This window comes from Pinus tabuliformis, chromosome 7, assembly GCF_031772625.1.
Source record: "Pinus tabuliformis cultivar Carrire ecotype Pingquan chromosome 7, CPIR1, whole genome shotgun sequence".
Lineage (NCBI taxonomy): Eukaryota > Viridiplantae > Streptophyta > Pinopsida > Pinales > Pinaceae > Pinus > Pinus tabuliformis.
In genome coordinates this window covers 1,622,852,464-1,622,876,538 of record NC_142293.1, presented here as the reverse complement: position 1 = coordinate 1,622,876,538, position 24,075 = coordinate 1,622,852,464, and the positions used below count along the sequence as shown (strand labels likewise).

At 37.4% G+C, this 24,075-nt stretch overlaps 1 protein-coding gene across 2 annotated transcripts in view; it reads left to right on the top strand.

The window, feature by feature from the left end:
* LOC149254448 (protein CYTOSOLIC ABA RECEPTOR KINASE 7-like) overlaps positions 1-24,075 on the top strand; it is a 39,960-nt gene that overhangs the window by 15,043 nt on the left and 842 nt on the right. For both annotated transcript variants that reach the window (XR_016267165.1, XM_089460159.1), the window contains exons 3-7: positions 8,364-8,614; positions 8,820-8,946; positions 9,107-9,380; positions 23,518-23,650; positions 23,971-24,057. Coding sequence is in view for 1 of the 2 variants with exons in the window: in XM_089460159.1 (XP_089316285.1) it covers positions 8,364-8,614; positions 8,820-8,946; positions 9,107-9,380; positions 23,518-23,650; positions 23,971-24,057 (872 nt within the window). In the remaining variant the exon portion in view is untranslated. The remainder of the gene's footprint in view (positions 1-8,363; positions 8,615-8,819; positions 8,947-9,106; positions 9,381-23,517; positions 23,651-23,970; positions 24,058-24,075) is intronic.

The window sequence follows — 24,075 nt, the reverse complement described above, 5'->3', positions numbered from 1 at the left end:
GGCTATAATCGAACGGATGGTGGTATATCGGGCAACTAGTGCAAATATTTCATCATAGTCCACACCTTCCTTTTGAGAGAAGCCTCAAGCAAAAAACTTGGCATTGAACTTTTCAACACTTCCATTAGCTCCATGCTTAATCTTGTAGAGCCATTTCGAGGTGACAACATATTTGTCTTTGGGTCTAGGGACCACATCCTAGACATCATTCTTCATAATCGACTCATACTCTTTGTTCATAGCATCCTTCCAGAATTGGTGCTTCACAGCTTTTTCGAATGTGCAAGGTCCAGTTTGAATGATGGTGCTCATGGCAGTTAAGTATCCTTGGTACCTATTCGGCTTCTTACTTTCACTAAAAGTTCTCCTTGGTGCAATATGTCTCTCGGAATCTTCGAGAGTTTCCCTAAGCCATAAGGGTCTCCTTTTTGAGGAGGAGGGCTCATGAGGAGGTGGATCAATGGGATCCATTGGTGCTTCATCATCGGGGATCGGTTCATCTTGCAGTTCTCCCTTGTTTCCTATGTCTGCTTCTTTGTCCTTCCTTGGAATAGGAAGGTTCCTAATCTTCCCAAGGGCAACATCTTCATTGAAGGTGACATCATGACTTATCTCCACTTCTCTTTGACCAGGCAGATAGATTCTATATGCCTTAGAACTTTCACTGTATCCCACAAATGTTCCTTTCTTCCCAGCTGCATCCAATTTGCTTCTCTTTTCTTTCGGCACATGAAAATACACGGGGCTACCAAAAATTCTGAAATGAGAAACATCAGGCCTCTTACCGGTGAAAACTTCTTCGAGAGTTTTGAAGTCCAACATTTGATGAGGGCATCTATTTTGAACATACAGGGCAGTGTTGGCAGCTTTTGCCCATAAGAACTTCGGAAGACCTTGATCATGAAGCATAGCACGGGTGGCTTCTATAATGGAACGATTCTTCTTTTCAACAACTCCATTTTGCTCGGGAGTATATGCGGTAGTAGTCTCCCCCTTAATGCCAACTTCTTTACAATAGTCATTGAATTCATTTGATTCATACTTGGTTCCATTATTGGTCTTCAATATTTTGATCTTCTTCCCTATTTGATTTTCAACCAAGGCTTTGAAAGAACGAAACCATGTGAACACTTCGTCCTTCTTCAAGAAATAAATCCAAGTTTTGTGAGAGAAGATATCCACAAAGATAACATAATATAAATATTCTCCCAAAGATGTCACGGGCAACATACCAGATAGATCAGAATGAACCAATTGCAAAATGTCAGTAGTCTTTCTATCACTTGAGGGGAATGGTCCCCTTGTATGTTTTCCTTCGGCACATCCCTGACAAACACCTTCATGTTCTACTTTAAATTCAGGCATACCTGTCACCATCTTCCTTGCATCGGGTAGAGCCTTATAATGTAGATGAGCAAACCTTCGGTGCCATAATTTGGATTGAAGAGATGTGTCGCAAGACATAGCTCCCAATGGGCTTCCTCCAACTTGATATAGGCTATCAACCCTGAATCCAAGAGTAAATGCTTCTTTGAAATTTCTTTTCCAAACACATACCTTTCCATCAATGAATGCCACCTTGAATCCTTTGTCCTCCATTGCCGAGATGGATATCAGGTTCTTCTTTAGATCAGGTACATATAGTACTTCTTGTAGATAAATGGAGCAACTTTGATTTAATTGAAGAGTAACATTCCCAACTCCTTTCACGGGATAGGTGGCATTGTCTCCAAGAATGATTTCGAAATTTGTATCCTTTTCTATCAGATTTGAAAGAGCTTCTTTATATCCAATGAAGTGCCTTGAGGCACCACTATCAATTAACCAATTTCCCAAGGTATCTGGAGGGGAGGCAGTAGAGGGGGCAGATATAAGATAAAATTCTTTTTGCTTGTTATCTACAACATTTGATTCATCATACCTAGAATTTTTTGATCTTTATGAGGTTGACCATTTCCATTATGAGTAGCGGGAGCATTCTTTTTCCTTTGTTGTTGAATCTGCCATTCCTTTGATTGTTGTTGCCCCTGAAATTGTTGTGGTAGTTGTTGTCATCATCCCGAGGTGTATCCCTTCTATTAGGACACTCCCTAGCATAGTGACCAAACCTGTTACAAATGAAGCATCTACCCTTTCTTCCATCTTTGAATCCTGATCTTCCTTGACATTGCTTCTTTGAATCTGCATTGTTCTTCTTTTTAGCATGAGCGGAGAATGCAGTAGGATCATTCCTATTTGAAGGCATGTCTCTATCCATCATTCTTGTCTCTTCTTGAGTACGTCTAGTCAACAATTCATCAAAACTTGGAATCCTATCATTGTTGAGGATAGTAGTGTTGAACACATGCCATTCACGAGGGAGACCTCCAAGGGCAATGAGAGTGAGTTCCCTGTGAGTAATAACTTCTCCAATTGAAAGAAGATCATTTTTGATCTTGGTAATCCTCATGAAGTAGGATTGGATATCTTCACCTCTTCCCTTCTCTATGTCCTTCAACTTGTTTTTGAGAAAGAGGACTTGGTTTGCATTGCTAAACATGTCAACCAACCGGTCATACATCTTCTTAGATGTGTTCAAATCAGAGATGTATGCAACCAAATGCTTATTAATAGAATCCCTGATAACCTTCTTAGCTTTGACTTCACCTTTCTTGTACTTTGTCTTAGCAGCAACTGGTGCATTTGAAAGAGGTTTAGTATTATTTCCTTGCACATAGTCCATAGCATCTTGCTCTTCCAAAGTCAAGTCAAGAGACATCTTCCAGGCATGATAATTAGATATATCATTGAGCTTGTCATCAGATTTGAAGTAAGATGCGGAGGCCCTTGAATCTTGTCATTGTCCAACAAATCTCAGTGATTTCTCTTTTCACTCTTGCTTGGGCTTTGTCTTCACCTCAGCTCTGATACCATGTTATAACAATGGTATGTTCTATGCTTAAGAGCAATTTACATCAATTTTTTAGCCCAATATCAATTTCCAGATTAGCAATCACATAAACATTGATAGTAAATGTAGACAGAACATAAACAATAACCAAAAGACAAACCAAGACAAGAGGACACAATATTTGGCGGATGCTAGGGAAAAACCCCAATGTGGGGAAACCCTTTGATCAAATCTTCTTATTATTCTTCAAAAGTTCAGCAGAGAGAGAGAGTACAATATACAAAATTCACTTACCCAAACACAATCAAATCTGTTCAGTCAAACTGCCATCAATTGGATGCCCTAATAAGAGAGTCAACACTTGTCAAATCAGCAGAATTACTTTTCCAAATCAGCTCGGTCAAACCCAGTCAATTCGGCCTCCAACAATAGACCAAATCAGCCCAAAACAGTCCTGAAGAAATCGGTCAAACTTGGTCAACACACAGTCAAACCTGTGGTCAAATGGCCTGCGGTCAATGCTGGTCAAACTGCCCGGAAATCCTCGAAATATGTGCCAAAGAATGTGGCCTGCCCAAACAGAAAGTCTCCCAAGAAAAACACAGTCAAACAAGGTCAAATGCTGCCCGGTCAAACTTGATGCAACTTGGTCAACTCAGGAAAACAGAAAATGCAGTCAACCCTTTGCACGTGTGGAGGAGAAGAAGGCTGTCCTGAAATTTGTACGACCCAACCAGATGAGGAGAGAAAAATATGTGTGTGATGATGAATGTCCAAATGAGGTAGATGTTCCTATTTATATGCAACATTGAGGGTGAAGAGACATGACTTTTGGGCTTCTGAGCCTACATTAGATTGCTGGCCGACCTGACAATTTGTTCCAGAATGAGATGATCTTTAGATCAATCCTACACCTCTCGCAAAGAAGAAGCCAACAAAAATATCATTTCCAATCATTTGAGCTGTCCAAGGTGGAGTTTGGCCCTAGTTGCCAATTTTAACACATTGAGATCCATATAAAGTGTACAAATTGTAGCCGCTTTGAAAATAATTTGCTAGCAGCTATAAAATATTGATGAGATGTGGAATAAATTATTGTGAATGTGATGCAGTTGGAATTATAACTGCCTGGCACTGTTTAAGAAGATAGACAGTGAAATTGAACCATCCGTAACAAGGAATAAATATAGATTTTTAGGAATATTTAACTTGGAATATGTAGATCTCCATTGAAGATACAAAGTCAATGGCCTGGGATTAACCATTTAGACTTTTAGAGGTTGGTATATTGCTGGCAATTAAATAATGGTTCTTTGAATCCATTGATTGAGTCTTGGTCTTCACACCAGAAGCAAACATGCCAGGCTTGGAACCAAATCAGAATTACATTGAGAATAGAGAACAAAGTATATTTTCTATAGAAGATCTGTGTTGGTGAGACATGTGGCCCTTTAGTCACCAATTAATGAATTGTTGGAAGTTGTGCTAAATAAGGAAATAAGATGATGATATTTTGAATGTTTGAGCAATATTGTCTAATTGTGGAGGGTTCAATCCACTTGAAGTTAATTTCCTTTGAGATTGTATTGTGCCTCATTTGATGAGGACTTCTTCAATTACGGTTTTCAATATATCTTTGGAAACAAGTTGACTTGGCATCTTGATATCTATGAGTGCGGGGTAAATTTTGTTTTGGCTAATTTTGATATGTTGATTGTTGTATGTGATGCTTCCTATGATTAAGGTGATGATAGTGTCTATAGTTGAAACTTCTTTTTGACATACTGAGATCATATAGATTTGTTGACCTTTCTAGGTTGAGGCTGAGTCCTTGCTAACCTTAGAACAAGCTAAACAGAATGGAAATATCCAGGGAGAGCGATTATCACTTGGTTTAAAGCCGCATTGCCAGACAGAGACTTGCCATCTTGGAGGAGACCTTGCTCCTCATTTTTCTGCATGGGCTGAACCTTTTTGTTACTGCCCTTGAGTTAAAAAATACTTTACAACTTTTTGGGTTTAGTTTTATAATACAGTGAAAACATATATTCTTACGCAAGGAGTCATGACTTCTTATTTATAATCCTTGAATTTTAATATGGTTCTTCAGCGACATGTAATATGGCTCTCCCTAGTTTTTATGTGCTCTCTAACAGCCACTTTCATAGGAACTTTCCTTGTGGGCAACTTGGAAACCACATTCGTAGACAATGAAAGTAAACTTGGGTAAATAGTGGCCTAATATTCCCTTTTGCATTTTGATTTGCAGATCTAGTGACATGATTATGTGGGGTCACAGTTATCATGGTGAAAGATCAAGATTCAATTTTAGGTCACTGTACTCAAGACTGACTGTATGAGCTGCCTTGATTGATTATCTGATCATCCTTCTCTGTTATATATGTGTCATGTACCCTTATAAATCTCCTTAGTGAGGTTTTAGATAAAAATTAGTATATTCTCTTTTCCTTGTGCTTTCATGAGATCAAACTCCTGTGTTGTATCCTACATCGTTATCATCTGGGCCACAGTTTTGTATTAGCTTGTTTTGACTGTAGGTTGTACAAATTGAGAAATCCTTCATGTTTATGGCATTTGCATTTCATGGTATGGTTGTTCAGTTTGTTTTAATTTCACAGAGAGAAGTGAGTTGCTCTTATAGCCTGGGTAGATGTGTTATATACATCTGAATGCTAATAAACTATATTGGAAAAAAATTGAAGTCCAACCTATTAAAAAAACGAAAAAAAAGAGAAAGAAAGAGTGAGCTGATCATTCACATACAAAAATAATTAAAAAAATTAAACTAGCATAGATCCAGTTTAGTCCTGAATGCCTCTTGATTCTCCAGTTTAGATGGATCTATGCTATAGTGGCTTATTACTAGATTCATAAGTGTTATCATGTTTTTTCTTAATTGTTGAAGTATTTTTTAGTTAGTGCTACTTTTTAATGTGTTGCAATTCCATTCGTGATGTAGCTTTTTGCCTGTCTTTAGCTTCTATCTGACACGGCTGGATTTTTGTAAAAGAGTGTTCTTGTTGTACTGGTCTGTCATGGCAAGGTGGTTGTTCTGTTTTACTGTGGCCCAAGTTGCGGTGTTTGATCAATCTATGCAGACTGAAAGATAGCTGTGCTTGCCAATAGTCCTGTTGGTACTCTGATCAACTTCTGCTTTGTTCTCCACATCTTTCAAAACATAACTGCCCATTCTTCCTATGCACATAACAATCTCGCAAACAATCACTTGGACTTTCCTGGTGCTTTCTATCTGACTAATTAATCTTCTGTGATCCTTTCTATTGACCCATATTTCTATTTGATTTCCAACTAGAAGACTTATGGATATGCTGAATTTGTAATATTTCTAAGTTTACATCAAACCTTCCTGAGATATAGATTCACTTGGCATGCCATTTTAACAGTTTTATTTTTATTTGATCCATTGCTCACCCAAATTTGAGGCTCATAAACATCCCTTCCAAAACTTATTCCCGAGAGAGTCTTGTTAGAGATTTTTTCCATCTAGAATTCTGTGCACACTTTCAATCTGGACTTTACTTTATGTTTTGCACTTACATTTATTTAGATTAAGCTTTGCCGCAAATGTCTAGAGAAAAATCTTGTGTCGAGTTCATCTTTGACCTTTAGCTTTTCTTCATAGTTTATCGAAGATAGAACACTGCATTGTTTGCACACTGATAATTCATAAGTCAACATTTTTTAATCTCAGAAGACCCCTCCCCTTACCAAGCTTATGCTATTCTACACCCTTTGCAGCACTGGCAATGTTATCAGAACTGGACCAGCCATCGAACCAGTAGACCTCTTGGACCGGGAACCGGTCAGAACCAGATGAAAACCTGTAAAAATACTGGACCAAAAAACTGGTCAAATAAAAACACAAATTATTCAAATTTTATACCAACCATTTATACACAAATAAGCAAAAGTTCTCATTTATAGAGCATGTAAGGGTGCACAACCAAAATAACAGTCAGTGCAATCCATATTTGGACCGAAGATACATAAAAAAGACCTAGATGGCCCTTAGCATCCAAAAAAATTCATGCTACAACAAATACCTACATATCATCAAAATATTATCCTATATTGGGATTCTTCGTCATCAATAAAATGCTTAGTATGTCAATTCAAGATTTTGTTTGAGTGGTGTGTACATTTTTAGTAGGATCATGATAGAGGAGTTCAACAAACAATGCCACTAACATCAAGGTACATAGAGGGATTGGTGGTCTTGATTAAATGCTAGTTCGATACCTTCATACATGACAAAATCCAACTGAAACATTGCAATCCCCCCAATCTTGAAATCCTGAAAAACTGTTAAGTCTGCTAGATTTTGAGTGAGATCTAAAATTCTACTTTCTCCATATGAATTCCAATGAGGTCGGGACCACTCTCCAACATCTTGAGTCATTTCATGGTAATGTTCAAAATTTAAGTAAAAGCGCCCAGCAAAAAAAAAAAAATCTCCACTAGCTGTGTTCTACGTAGCTTTACTGAACCAGAAGTCACACGTCTGAACGGGTTTTTGCCTCAAAACAGTTGGACCGACTGGTTCAGACTCGTTTGGTCCAGTCCTGATAACACTGAACACTTGCAGCTTTTCCTGTGATCAGGAAATTCCTTCTTTTGGTTAGCTGATTTAACTCGGTTCTTGTCATACTGCAAGTGGCCTGAAAATTTGAGTGGCCTTGGCCTTGCAATCTTGTTACTGGGATTGAAGCAAGTTGCCACCAGGAGACAAAAGAAAAAGATGTCTTTCAGCTATCACTTCTAGGATGCTATTTGAAATCAAGCATTTAACTTCTTGGTGAATTTCTCTATAATCTTGGGATATGGTGCCCTTTATACAATGGGATTTCTGTCTTGTCAGTCTCCTCCTCATGTTTAAAAGGATAGGATTGTTCATATGCTTTGTGCTTGTAATCTTTTTGTCAATAAACCAAGTGGTTGAGGAGTTCTGTCTTCTGATGTATGGAAGCAGATATCCATTGATTATTGTCAGCTTGTGTACAAAATAATACTTCTTTAAGAAGTTACATTGCAAAGCTTGATATGGGTGTAATCTTCTGAAAGTGCCAAGCTGATCACATGCTTATTGTTTAAAATACAATGCAACAGAGTGGTGGTTTTCTTTAAGCTCATGAAATATTTATGCTTTCCCAGCTTTTTGGATTATTAAGTAAACTCAACAAACATTTATGCTCCTGCAGGTTCATGACTGATTTATTAATATTTATATAAAACAAATAAATTGTCATTTTGTTTTTGAAGAGTTTATTTTAATGTCGGGGTTGCATTACATGTTAATGAGATGATATGAATGAAAAGTTTGGTTACTGCTCCGGTTATATCTAATCTTTTGTCCATCGATTAAAATATTTCATATGGATTTTAAATCATTAGAAGTTAAAGCTAAATAGCTACCGGGTTTGTGATCTTTCAGGAAACCAAGGAGAATCCAAGCCTCAACCAGTGAATAATGGTGCTCCACAGAAGGTTTTACCTATTGAAGCACCTAGTTTGTCACTTGAGGAATTAAAGGAAGCAACAGATAATTTTGGGCCCAAATCTTTGATTGGAGAAGGATCATATGGAAGGGTTTATTATGCGACTCTAAGTAATGGCAAGGCTGCAGCAATTAAGAAATTGGATACTAGCAGCCAGCAAGAGTCTGATTCTGATTTTCTGGCGCAGGTATACTGATGAAGAGAAATTTTAGGAATATATACTTAAATAATTAAATAAATTTGTTTCTGATTAACTAATAGCAGTAGCTTGGGTCAACGTTCTATTTTTTGTTTTTCTTTTTGAACTGTTATATTTGTAGTCTTGGAATGTTCTTCACTTGTTTATATGCATATCAAAATTTCTTTCTTACCCCTTTTCTTTGAAAATGTAGGTATCAATGGTTTCCAGGCTGAAACATGAGCATGTTGTTGAATTGGTGGGCTATTATGTTGATGCAAATCAACGCATTTTAGCTTATGAGTTTGCAACTATGGGTTCCTTACATGACATTTTACATGGTATAAATGCTATTCTTAGAATTTTCTGTTTCCTTATGTGCATGTTTTCTCTGCAATATGAATGGTTTGTAGTTTAGTTACGTACTCCTTTTCTTTCTTTGCTTCCATATATCAGAGACAGTATTTGGCTTATTGAAAACTCATCATCTATTCCACGCAGGAAGGAAAGGAGTGCAGGGTGCTCAACCAGGCCCAGTTCTTGACTGGATACAAAGGGTGAAAATTGCTGTGGGTGCAGCGAAAGGGCTTGAGTATCTTCATGAGAAAGCTCAACCTCATATCATCCACCGCGATATTAGATCTAGCAATGTTCTTCTTTTTGACGACTTTGCAGCCAAAATTGCTGATTTTAATCTTTCAAATCAAGCTCCTGACATGGCTGCCCGACTTCATTCCACTCGTGTTCTGGGAACTTTTGGCTATCACGCTCCTGAGTAATGCTTTAACTTGTAGACTTAGTATAGTATTGCAGCATCTTTCTATAATTACTAGGAAATTGCTATTGAGCATCTATTATGTTTTATATATGATATGCAGCCACGTTCTGTCCATTCTCTCTTGTGAAATTAGTTTGATAGAGATTTAGTTACTAGTTTTGAAGAAATACTTCTGTTTAGCTGATATTTTGATTCAGTTGGTTGTGCTCGACAATTTCTGATTTGAATTTTTATTCATTACATTGTCTCTGCCCTGGTATACAGAGTAGCAATCTGGGTGCTGTGTAACCCGACTTCAGCTAGTGTGTTTCCTCATATAAACTATTTCTTTCTAGTCTTCATGATTTTCTCCCAGCCAGAGACTTCCTTGTATTGGAAAATTTACGTGCCCCTCTTATGTAAAAGATGAATGAAATAGTTGCATCACTGGTATCAGGCCTATGACTTTCAATACTGTTCTCATTTCTGGTGTCAATTGATTCCTTATTTCACTCCACAATTTAGCCTGAGCCAAGAGGGACAGGTTCCAGCAAGGGCTGTGGGATTACATAGCATTAGTAGGGCCCTAAGGTTGAATATTAGGCTGGCCTGCTAATGTATTAATATTATTGCTTTTCTAAATTTGCGGTTGTAGGTTCCTTGGTTGCATTGTACAGAACTGGACGGTTCCATACAAAACCAGCCGGTTTGGTGAAAAAAGTCTGGTTCAGTACCAAACTTGCCCTTTCCAGTCGGACTGGTTTAGGCATCAAAATGGTTGGACCAGCCGGTTCCACCAATTCCAGTGGAGTTCAGATAACATTGGTTTGCATTCTCTGTCCACATTCTTGTGTGTAAAACACAGTCTCTTCTTCTATTACAGTTTCCCCAAAAGGGTTTCCTTCATGATCATGATGTCTAGCTTGCTTCCTTCAATTACGAGGTCTCCTCCAATAGTATTCTTTGATATTCCCATTTCCTCCTTCCCTTCTGTCCAATATTAGTGTTTTCAGGGCTTGGTTCACTCCAGAGTCCATACTGTCATTTAAATTCTCCAAGGAATTCCTAGGAAATCAACAGTAATGATGGAAGGAAAACAGACAACCACATGTACAATAAGTGCAGTACAAGAAACTTTATATCCGGCCCTTCCATTAAAGTGCAGTAAATGATTGCCTGGGGAACACACAAATCAATCAGCATAAGAAAGCAGGGTAGTAAGATAAATCCAAATTGGGATATCACAATGTTCTGTAGAGTATCTATATGAATATTTTTTCATCTTTAGTAGTTGTCATCACCTATTGAGATAAATGCATCTTTCACAAAGTTAATTAAGTGTGAAAGTGCATGTTCTCACATGCAAATGTTCTCTTAGATGAAGCCTTCACTTCTTGTTTCATCTAAGAGTAGCAATCTGGGTGCTGTGTAACCCGACTTCAGCTAGTGTGTTTCCTCATATAAACTATTTCTTTCTAGTCTTCATGATTTTCTCCCAGCCAGAGACTGCCTTGTATTGGAAAATTTACGTGGCTCCTCTTATGTAAAAGATGAATGAAATAGTTGCATCACTGGTATGAGGCCTATGACTTTCAATACTGTTCTCAATTCTGGCGTCAATTGATTCCTTATTTCACTCTACAATTTAGCCTGAGCCGAGGGACAAATTCCAGCAAGGGATGTGGGATTTTGGTGAGAACCGTCCAATTCTGTGCAATGCAACCAAGGAACCTACAAACGCAAATTTAGAAAAACAATAATATTAATACATGAGCGGGTCAGCCTAATATTCAACCTTAGGCCCTATATTTGCTTGATGAGTTTTTTCTATGATTTTTTCTGGTTCTGGACAGGTTCCCTGTTTGGGGGGTTGACCAGTTTGATGGCCGGTTCGGTTCTAAATTCTAATAACATTGATGCAAACTGTAATATGTTAAAAGAGAAAATGATATGCGTGGTTTATCTATGGTATGGTGTGGATGCCAATGCATATAAGAGATACGATGTCCCATACCAAAATCCTCCACAACCACTTTTTCAGTTCTAGGCAAAGCCAACGACTCTAATTATGACACATGACAACTCAATTACTAATATAAAGTACCTTCCAACTTTATTGTATGACTATTATTATACACTGGCTATAACACCCTCCCTTAATAGTCATATGGGAAACATTTGTTTGTCTCATAATACAAACATGTCTGGACCAAATGTGGCAAAGATGTCAGCAGCGCGAATTTTTTTGTTGTAAGCTTGGTAGGACTACATATTCATCATGTCCAATTTCTCACCCCGATTGGGGGGATAGCACAAGATTTGAACCCAAGACTTCCGGTCTTGTGAGACTTCATTTCCACGGCCATTGCCAATTGAGCTACCCCAAGCGGACGTAGCAACGCGACTTTGAAATTCACACTAAAAAGCATATTTATCGCCAAATAAACGGAAATGTTGACTATATGATGTATAGCCCGTATGGCTAATGTGGCATTAACCACCTGACCAGCCACTTGATCAATCGCTAACAATTCAGTTGGATGCCAATGCATATAAGAGAGACAATGTCCCATGCCAAAATCCGATATGACCACTTTGTTAGTTAATCCCTAACCAAAGCTAACACAACTCTATTTATGACATGGCACAACTCAACTATTGTATGACTATTATTATATAGTATATACTAATTATAACACCCTCCCTTAATGGTCAGGAAACAATTGTTTGTCTCATAATACAAACTTGTCTGGACGAACTGTGTCAAAGTTGTCAGCGGCATAACATTGAAATTCACGCCAACAAGCATATTTTTAAGTTCTCACCAAATAAACAAAAATGTCGACTGCATGATGTATAACCGGTATGGCTGATGTTAGCATAAAACCACTTGATCAAGCTAACAATTCAGTCAGATGAGAGTCAACGTTGGCTGAATATTGCAACCCATATACCAAAGATCTAAAAGCTGATTTCAACTTCAAGAAGTTGTCCTCTTCTACACCTAGGTAAGTGTGACGAAAATCATGAATCATGTCTCTAAAGCCTGCAATAATCATGACTCCATTTCAACGAATATATTACCTATTCCTTGCTTCGGTCCAACATTCATCTAGAACTGTTTTACCTTGAAACATCTTTTTCATTATGTCTACTATATTCCTTCACCTTCCACCATCACCTCTCTCTTAGGACTCCTTTCGTATAAAATCTATGAACATAATAGGTTGATCTCCATAATAGAACTGGAAAACACTTAATTTCTGACAACATGATTTCTCCACCTGTGCCTTGAATTTCATCAACATTTAATGCATCTATCTTTGTTAAAAAAGAAGACCCATTTTTTTTACAGAAAATCATCAACAAGAAACAGAAAATACCTGCACTTGATAATGATGGTGTTGCTGTTAGACCGCAAACTTCAACATGTAAAACTCCCATGACAATAACTTCTTTGTGCCGCTTTCATTCTAAGCATGTCATACATCTCCTTTCCGACTAGTGTTGCTTTCAATCTGAGCATGTCATATATCTCCCTTCCGACTAGTGTTGCTTTCAATCTGAGCATGTCATATATCTCCCTTCCGACTTCTGCATGTTAGGTAGGCCATCAACCATCTTAAACCTCATAAGAAGGTAAAGATGTGAATAACACAAATGCCTATATATTTGATTCCAAAGGACATTGACATTAGACTCTCTGCTATCTGTCATTCTACTGTCCATCACCCTTAAATTGATAAATATGCAATTATAATGCAAAAAGCAAAAAAATTCTGACACCCGTCAAATTTCCTCATTTCTTCCTTGCTGCATGCTAACAGGACCTTACCTGGGAGGCTTCTTTGCTAGAACTATGACTTTGTCTTCACAACATTTACACAACGAATTGATTTCTTGAATTCATAATCTCCTTTGCACTTAATGGCATCATGGTTTTGACATTCTTGATGTTTCCACACCTCCATAGTGGCACAAGACAAATCTTCACACAAGAACGTATAATCTCTTTAACCTAATTGTAATATCCCCTTTATATTTTGACATGCTAGGTTCTGACAATCCAACCTCACGACATAACACGACATATCCATAGGATCAACACCTTGACGAGCATATTCGCGACATCTGGGTGACTCTCTCAATGAGCCTATGTTCCACAAAATGTGGAATATGTACAAGTTTCTGAAATGGGAATACGTGGAAACATGACCCTCCCCCCCTCCCCCCCCACCCAAAAAAAATGGGTATGTGGGGGAAACATGGTATATGCAAAATACGAAAAATATAGATACATAGTTTTTTGTGATTTTCTTTTTTAATTAAATTTTAAAATAACACATAATCTTGCAGGAAAATAACCAATAAAAATGAGAATGATAAACATAAATGACATTTTAGAAGGAAACTCATGTCTAGATTAACTCTCATAGGTGATTACATGATGCAAAATCCCTTTGCTTAGTGGTCTTGACTAGTGCCAATCCCATATGCTCATACATGCCAATCCCTTTGCTCATACATGATAGAATTGAGTGGAAACACTGTAATCATGCCAACTCTGAAATTTTGAAAGCTGTCAACTCTCCTAAATTCTGAATAGGATATGAAAGTCTACATTCTCCCTATGAAGCTTGATGAGGATGGAACCACTCTCAAACATCCTGAAACAATTAATGGTAATGTTAAAAATTCAAGTAAAATGATAGAAAAGGTAAGATAAAGGAGAATGTCAACTAGAGAAGGTAAGACAAAGAAACCACTCTTAAACATCTTGAAACAACCAATGGTAATGTGAAAAATCTAAGTAAAAGGATAGAAAAGATAAGATAAAAGAGCAAAGATAGAGGAGAATGTCAACTTGACATTCTCTTTTATCTTACCCTTTCTATGTTTTACTTTAAGAATTTATCATTACCATTGATTACCAAGGTGGCAAACTCATAATAGCTCGATCTCCTATCTCTGTTTTGTCTGAAAAGGTTATTGTCATAGATGGGTGAAATTTCCCTATGGGTCTGACAGCCCTAATGGGCACTTGGTTGGGCATAGAAACTTACAAAAAGTTGCTTGAAATTTCATTGGAAATGGCCAAAATGCCCTGTAAATGTCGTTGGCTTTATCATACGGTGTTTTCAAATTTGGATATGCTATACGGTATGGTCAACTATGTTTCTAAGGTGTTTGGTACCCGTTTTCGCATTTTCAGTCATTTTCATACTGTGACGTGGGGCATTTACAACAACTTAGAAATGAACGTGGATTCTTCACATGTTACCTCAATCTTTGTTTGGTATTTGGTATCCTCTGCTATAGGTCTACTTCTTACAACTCTGGGCATATGTTTCTATTATCTTTTGCGGCTCTAAGTGCTATAGGTTGACTTACTACAACTGTAGGCATATGTTTCTATTATCTTTTGGCAGATCTAAGTATCACTTCATATCCCATCTCGTTATCTCCTTCAGTTATGTCCCGGGGGCATAAACCTTGTCTTCAATTTGTCAACCATTTGCTAACTGAGAAGATTCTTTGACTCATGGTGAGACCCTACTCTTTGATATCTCTTCTCTTAGTATAACACTTTTCTAATTTCTCATGGGATTCCACAGTTTGCAACTTACTGGGAGTTTTCAAAGTAGCTACAACATCATCGGATGTTAATTTTGAGTGTAGTCAACATGCAATCTCTTTACGTTGTAATGGCATGGTGGCTTGTCACGAGATTGCATATAAACCTTTTATTTTGATAGAAATATCCCTATGCTCCCACACAATAACAGTGATTCAATGTTCGATTTGGATTTACATATTTCTCTTTCTCAAAACCACAGAGACTTTGTCAGACCACACATTCCTTCACTGATCTTGGTTTCTTTACAAACTGTTGAAATGTCAAACAATACCCCGCAGTGGGTAGTCTCCCATGTTGCCTGAAACTTCAAAGAACCTGGCGTTTCAGGCTGTACCAGTATCCGTACCCGAAACTCCTAAACTTGGCTGAAACTCGACCGTCATGTAATCATCTATTAGAGTTAATATAGACTTGTTTTTCCTTTTAAATTGTCATCTATGGGTCTTATTCCCTTTTTTCTTGCAAGATAATGTGTTATTCACTTATTTATTCATATATATATTTTTATATATACATATATGACGTTTCAGCCGACGTTTCCTTTTTTGAGAGGTGACGTTTCTAAATGTACCCGTTTTGGAAACTCCAAAACGTTTTGTGCAACTTAGGTAGTCTCCTTACAACAATGTGTCCAATTCTTCCATGAATAATATCTACAACTGCCACACAATGCAACTAGTTTGTAACTCTACCTTCTCTATTCCAAACACATTGTAATAAATCAGAAATTCAGTTTGCAAATAAAATTTATCTTTGTTATCATTTGGTTTGCTTTCCTCTTATGTCCATTGCTTGACTTGTGTGTGTAGTCGCTTGGTCTGTCTCTCATATGTAGCAGTCCTTAGGCTCTTCACTTCGTACCTGGCTTTGTCTATTCACTGTTGCTCCAATAACATGAGAGTTTTACACACAAGAATGTGGACAATGAATGAAAACTATATTATTGTAAAAGCTGAGTAATATTCTTGGTTCATCTACAGTATGGTATGGACGTCAATAAATATAAAGAGACAATGCCCTGCACCAAAATCCCGCACACCCACTTTATTAGTTAAGCTTTAACCTAATCTAACATAGCTCAGTTAAGCTTTAACCTAATCTAAAGTAACTCTTTCTATGATGTGATATAAGTCACTGATTACTAACTTCAACGACGTTGCAACTTCATTATATGACCATTATTATATGCCAACTCTTAACGGAGACAACCAAGGAAATTGAGTTAACGAAGGAGGGGACCACATAAATCAGAGGCTAATGGAGAAGATTCCCATCCCTAACTTTGATGGCTGTAGCGAAGTTAGTAACCATGGGGCATGGATAGGCAATATGTCTTTTTCTTTTTACTTAAACCCTATGGAGGAACTACACAAATTTTTACATATGGTGTCAAATATATTTCCCGTTTTCTTTAGGAGCTACCTTATAAGTGCTAGTCGTAGACCTTTGGGGCTCACGTTGATCTGTAAAGAGTCATGTCAATGTGATCCCTCTTACTTGCAAACAGAAACCTTTGTGTCATTTTTTATACACCCCAATCTTTATGTCCAACTTGCCAATCCATTGGCCAAATATATTGCCATGGATGGTACTAACCTGGATATATCTAGCTTCACTGTAGGAATGACTTTCTATGAAATCACTGTGTGTGCTCATTTACACTCGTCTTTCCCTGATTTTTATTCATCAACTAGGGTGCAAAAGAGCTTACAACAACATACATCACAGCAAAATAGCCTATTGTACTACTTGGTTATTTACTCCCATCTGTGTTATACTTGTTCCCTCATCACTGGAGTGTGGAAGTCCCTCTTCCACACCTTCAGGCTTGCACTCCACTTACTTACCACCTGAGTCAATACCATCTCCCACTCCTTTTAAAGCATTCTCATCATCTTCTCCCTCGTGAGTCGTACAATTTGCACATCACCACATAATGATTTTCCATCGCCCTGCACCTGTTTTTGTAGTTCAGCTGATTTTTTAGCTTCAAACCAGCAATAGCAATCCATGTTTGAGTTTGCAATTACCTGAGTTAGATCTGATTTCTCATTTATGACCACACCTCTCTACTCGCAACAAAATAATTGGTACAATGATTCGGAGGGCTAATGCTTTTTTTGGTCATAACAGCCAGCAAACAACGTTCTACATGTGGAGTCAAATATGCTCTTGTTTTCTTCCTGAACTGCCTTATAAGCAGTAAGCTTGTGGGGCCTACCTTAACCTATAAAGTTTCATACGCAATCCCTCTTACTTTCAGATTGAACCCTCATGGCTGTTTTTACACAATGCAATCTTTACGTCAAAAAAACAAATGCACCGGCCAAAATTGTATTTCCATTGATGGACTAATTTGGATATATCTAGTTCCATTGTAGGGGCAACTTTTAAAGAAATCAGCATGAGTATGTTTTGAAACTCATATTTGTATTCCTCTTCATCAAACGAGGTTGCAAAAGAGTTTAAAACAACATACAACAAAGGGAAATAAACTTCTTGTGCATCTTGTCTACCTCCAATTTTTGGCCTTCTACTTGTTCCATCATCACTAGGATATGGAAGTTCATTCTCGTTCACACCTTCATGGCTGCAATCCATTGTTTAACCATCCGAAGTAACACTATCTTCTGTTTGTTTTGAAGCATTTTCATCATCCCTTATCTTTCATGCAATCTGCACATCACTACATAATGATTTCCCATCACTTTGTACTTCTTCTCCTTTCAGTTCAAATGATTTTCTATGGAACACACGAATTAGCAATTGACAACCATGATAACAATATATTTTATTAATTATTGAATAGATAATTTACAAGCTGAGAGGCACGGGCTTAAATACATCCCTACGTGCCTATTGGTGATGGGCATGATCTTTGATCATGCCCTCTGCCCTAATTAACTAATTTGTTTACAAGATGCTAAATTTTTATATAACATTGCCTTCCTCCCAAAAGATGCTTTGTCCTCAAAGCATACGTAACGATGGATGTTGTTGACGAAACGCTTCAGTCTCCCAAGAAGCTTCTTCTTTTGGTAAGTCCTTCCACTTGATCAAGTATTCCTTGATTACACGAGATCGAAGCTTCCTTTCTCTGGTAGATAAGATACCTTGTAGTTCTAAAATGACCTTTCCTTCATCATCTAGGGATGGAAGCATTGTTTGCGCTGATTGATGGTAGCCCAACGCCCTTTTAAGGCATGAAACATGGAAGACGTTGTGAACGACTTTTATCCGGAAGACTTAAACTATATGCAACTTGGCTGATCGTTTTATTGATCTGATATGGTCCATATAACTTCGGTGCCAATTTATTTTTTCCTTTTTGTTTCAAGGACAACTGTTTGTATGGTTGGAGTTTGACAAATACCCGTTCTTTGACTTCAAATACTCTTTCGGTTCTGTTTCGGTCCGCTTGTTGCTTCATACAGTTCCTTGCATTATGCAAGTTTTCTTTTAGGGTTTGGACGATTTTTTGGGTTTCTTCTAGTTGGTTTTTAACAACAGGTAGATTTATCCGGACGGTAGCTAGATCCTTCCATTTTGGGGGTTCATATCCATACAAAGCTTGGAATGGAGTCATTTTCGCTGACATATGATAAGTAGAATTATACCAACACTCAGTAGAATTATTAATCCATATGATAAGTAGAATTATTAATCCATCTATTTTAATTGACCGAGACTTATTCTACATTTGTTAAAGTTGCCCATCATTAAAATCTCCTAGAGCTTCCACATGATTTCTCATCCATTTACCTTAGGGACTACCCCCCATGACTTGCCTAGGAGAGAGTCTAAACGGAGTGATTAAGGATCAAGAGTGACAACCCTTACTCTAAGCGTTGTCGCGGTGCCTAGACACTTTGTGCGACAACATACCCAATACAAAATTGAGATACAAAACTCACATCTCATGAGAGACAATTATCTATACAACCAACTAGCATTGGGTTAAGGCTTACTTAATTCCTAATTAATACATCTTGTCTTGAAACCCTTTATTTTTTTCCAAGGAAAACCTTGTACGAAAACCCAAGAGATGCTTCCTCACATTTGTGGATGACATCCCTAGTAAATCAATTGGTGTACATTGTAGACTAATGAGCTTGACCTTGGGGGATTTGAACTAGGTTGGCATAGAACTAGCCAAATGCCCAACAACATTGGTGACAACTAGTTGAGCTAATTCCTTAGGTTGGACCATTTATAATCCAAGGATTTTTAAGTTAGGATTAGATTATGCATCACCATGAGTTTGGACATTTGGTTGGGAAAAGACTCCAAGGTGGCTAGCTTATCAGAGATGTCATCAAGATTTTGTTGAGCATAGAGTGGTTGCAGTCTATCTTGTATTGCAACTCATCACATAGAGTTTCTAAAGTGGAGATTTTGTTGGAGAGATCCACTCCTTGAGTGGTAGCCATAGGGATGTGGGTCCACAAAAAAAGGATTGATACCAATATGATCAATGTTGTGTCTTGGGTCTTTTGAGATAGGTTCTTGATAGTGATGTGGGTGAGTTTGCCAAAAAGAATGGCTAGAGAGTGGTAACATGACAATTAGCTCGATGCAAGGATTCGATTGAGATAGGTCTCAAATAAGAGTGTGGACAAGATTAGTTGATCCAATATCTGAGGTTAACAACTAAGGAGGCTTGACTATACCCTCAGCCACACTACTTGGATCCCCAAATACTAAAGAGTAACTTTCCCAAGCACCAATCTTGTGCACTATAGCAACACAATGGTTGATTGGCTTATCTAAAGCCGATTTTGGGTAACTTAGGGGACTTCTAATATACCCAAGGATACATGGAAGTGATATTCTATATATAGGTGCTATTTGATGTGGTACTACTCGAATGGGTGCCAACAGGGGTTACAAGTGTGTCCAACTGGGTGAAACCACTTGTATTTCTTGTGTGTATCCTTCCTTGATGCAAACTACCACATGATAGATCATTATGCTATTTAGAGACATTAGAATACATCTCTAGCCTAAAAAAGATTCTCTAAAATACATGGCTTGGAAAAATGCTCTACTACCACTTGTGGTGTTTCTTAGTAGCAAAATAGAAGATTCAAAGCAAAAATAATGGATTATAGCAAGAATTAGAGCAAATATTGTAAATTATAATAAGAATAGGTGATTGTAGGAGAACCAAAATACTACAATTAGCAATACCTTTGTTGATGAAAGCAATGTTTACTTACCTCTTTGGGGGGAAACCTCTAGCTGAGTAGAGCTCCCATTACAATATGCTTCACAAGACATCTCTTAACTTTGATTCTACTTTTTTTTTTAAAATTATTTTTATTTTTTAATTTACTTTTTATTTTATTGCTTGAAGTTATCCTCAAAAAGGTTGTCACAAGTGGGTGCTTATCCCTCAAGGGAATATGTCACCTCTATGCATACTCGAAGATAGGAGATGTATGGATCATCTTGGGTATGTACATGGTGTTCTAGTCTGGAATGTGTAACTAAGGGTTGGGTACACATACTTGTGTTACATTGGCTCACACAAAATGGCGAAGATAGCCAAGAGAGTGGCCAGTGGAATCAATTCCAAATTCTATGCCCTCAACATAGTGGAAGAACCTTTTGCATCGAAAATGTACCCACTTGAAATTGCTCAAGAAACATGCTAAGGTATTTGAAGATATCCTTAGTGGATCATGTCATGGACAATTTTGAATTGAACCATAAATCATTGTTTACATTTGCAACAAACATCCAAGTTCAAGACCCATCACTTAGTATTCATGATGCAAAAGAAGGTACCCACCAGAGTTGCCCCTTGGAAGAAGGAAAGGCCTTTTTGCGGGAGGGGACTTGTTATGAATGTGCAAACCTATTCTAAAATATTGACTTGTTGACCTTATTAATTATAATGGACCTAGTCGTTTACGATAAGTAAGAGAGGATCATCCACCCAATAGGGTCATCAACAGTGTTCCATGGGGTGGCGTCCCGCCACCTAGGGGTCGAGTTTCATAGCTCCCTTGCGCTCTGGGGACTTGGGGACGATTGGGGGTCATTTCCCCATGCTCCAAAAAAGAAGGGTATACACAGAAACTTGTAAGGGGGTGTTTCCTCGATTTTCAGGGTCGAATCCTCCATTTCCTAAGTGAAAAGAGTCATGAGGGGTCGTTTCCCTAGACAAAAATCGCAATTTTTTTAATGAAACAAAAGAATCCTAATTTTTATGAACCAGGAAGTGTTTAAACTTTATTTTCAATGTTCATTTCACATTGTTTCATCTTTTCATGATATCACTATGCTCAGTTGTCCTCTCGCTGAACACGGCCTGCCATTGCCAAGACACATCCTCTCGAGAGACTTGATGAGACAGAGATGGGGTTGGTTGGTGTGCCACTTTTGAGAATGCAAGTGATTTTGATTCAGATGGTGACATGGTTGATCCTAATTTATTCATGCAGCAGTTGGATGTAGAGGCTATCGGGGCATTACCTTGAGCAATTATGCTCATTTATGATTTATGATTTGATATGTTTTTATGTTATTAACGTATTTGCTTTTCTGTTTCAGACTTCAGCTTATTTTGAATCTTGATATATGATATATTAGACTTGAGTCTTGACTCTATAAAATTTGATTTGAATCTTGATATATGATATATTAGACTTGAGTCTTGACTCTAAAAATTTTACTCTTGATGTATCAGACTTGATTTTTATTTCAATATTCATAGTTGGAACTTCAATATGGTTTAAACTTTAAACATTTATTTTCATTGTACAATGTTAGTAGTTACACTGTACATTTACAAACTTACATGTATGATGTATGATTATATGATATCGTGTTTTTCGTTTTAAATTTGTTTAAGACTTCAGTTATATGATTCATCGATTTATCATTTATCCTTCATGATGTAAGTGTTATATATTATATAGCGATAAAGACAGTTACATTATAAATATTAAAATTTCAATGATATATCATATATTTTTATATTTATAAGTTTTAAGACCCCGACGTCCCGCCACGCTTCCTAAAAATTGGTGTGGAGATTTTGCATAGGCCGCTCATGCGTATCCCCACTCCCTCGCCCCACATCTTGGAAACTTGGTGGAACATTGGGACTCATCAATAATTGTTTGGCGTTGTATACAAGAGTTTGTACTTATCGAATAACACTTGAATTTTAGATTAATTATATATGTATTTGATTTGTCATTGGTTATTTTTGCATATATTGGATTATTTGGATTATTATTGCATGAATTGGCGAATATTGTCCAGAGGTTCATTGCAAAGGTGCACAGGGGAGAACATATCTGACCCAAATGACAATATCAGCAAATAAACATATTCAGTTGTTCATGTTCTCTTGAGAGTGTCTTATGCTCTTATAAGTGCTATTTTCTATGATATTTTCATATATGCCCTGTCAGATTTACGCACAAGAACATAGACAGAAAACAAGAAGAGAGATAAGATAATTTTATTAATTTTCAATGAATCACTGCAAAAGTAGGTCAATGGGACTGCTGTGTACAACAGCACCAATACAATGTGGGAGTGCAATAATGACTCCTATATAAACCACGATCTGGAATGTAAATTACTAATATAAGCTACGGCCTAAGAGCTAAACACAGCAAAAGCAGATCTCAAAGAAAAATGTACAAACTGGCCTTTGTGCCGTTTCTTGCCACAATATAAACATTTAATTCCTTTCCCAGGTTTTTGAGTATTTGAATTGGCACATTTGCTGCTATATTCATGCCCATCTGTATGCTTGCCTATGCTCTTGTACTGTGTTTTGAAGGCCTCCTGTGATTCTCCTTTTTGAGATGTGCATCAGTGGCATGAAATAGATTTCGGAAATGGACAATTGACCCTTTAAAACTATACTAAATAGTTGTTGGCTAGCAATTCACAAAGTGGAGATGGTTGTTGTGTCCTGATTTAAGCTTATATTTTCTATTTTGTATCTGTATTTAAATAGGAAATAACTCATGTATTCTCTAATTGTAAGCCAGTTTACAGAGATCCCATTCACAATTGAGTCACCTGTTGACCTCAATATAATGTCATTATTCTTACCCAGAGGCAGGGTTTCAGCATGCATAGACCAAAAGCTCATTGAAAGTACATAACAGCATACCAAAAATTATGCTTTCTACGTTTAGTTAGTGTGCGGAATCCAGATTAGCTAATCTAGGAAGCTAGCTATTTTGTGTCATGAGATAAGAGTTACTTGGTTCACCTCGTGGAGGAAAATCATGATCATCCGGTTTGTATTCCCTATCTAAGTAGTTATTGATATTACTTTTGGCTGGAAGATCAAAGGAATGCTGGAAAAAACACCCGCAAATATATAGAATAGGGTCTGTGAACATAACAGGATAATGAAATTAGTGTTTCGGCACAATTTTGGATGCTGCTTCTTTTTATTCTTCTTTTCTGAAGTCTTTTGATTATGAGTTTCATCTCTTCAAGAATGTACTATTGACAATTGCATTTGCATTGTTCTTTTAGATATGCCATGACAGGTCAGTTGACTCAGAAGAGTGATGTATATAGCTTTGGAGTGGTTCTCCTTGAACTTTTGACAGGAAGGAAGCCTGTGGACCATACAATGCCTAGGGGACAACAAAGCCTTGTTACTTGGGTAAGACTTACTGCTTTCGATTTTGTAATCTTGTATGATATATGATAAATGATAATTGTCAAGCTTTGCTGAAAACAATTTATATGCTGAGTTTGGCATCAACGTAAGTTTTGGGTGCATTTTAATGATGCAGCAAAACTTTCTCTGAGTTTGTTGGTTTGCAGTTGTATATGCATCGTCTATTCATCCAGCTTAATTTTTCTCTAGATGTCTTTACATAAATCCTTTAGCTGATATTTGTGACAGCTTTTGTTGTGCATGCTGAGTTTAGAATCGAATACATCCACCAGTTTGATTTTTATGGTTTATGCTGTATACAGGCAACTCCAAGATTGAGTGAAGACAAAGTAAAGCAGTGTGTTGATCCCAAGTTGAAGAGTGAATATCCTCCAAAGGCTGTTGCAAAGGTGTGCAGCTTTTATTTT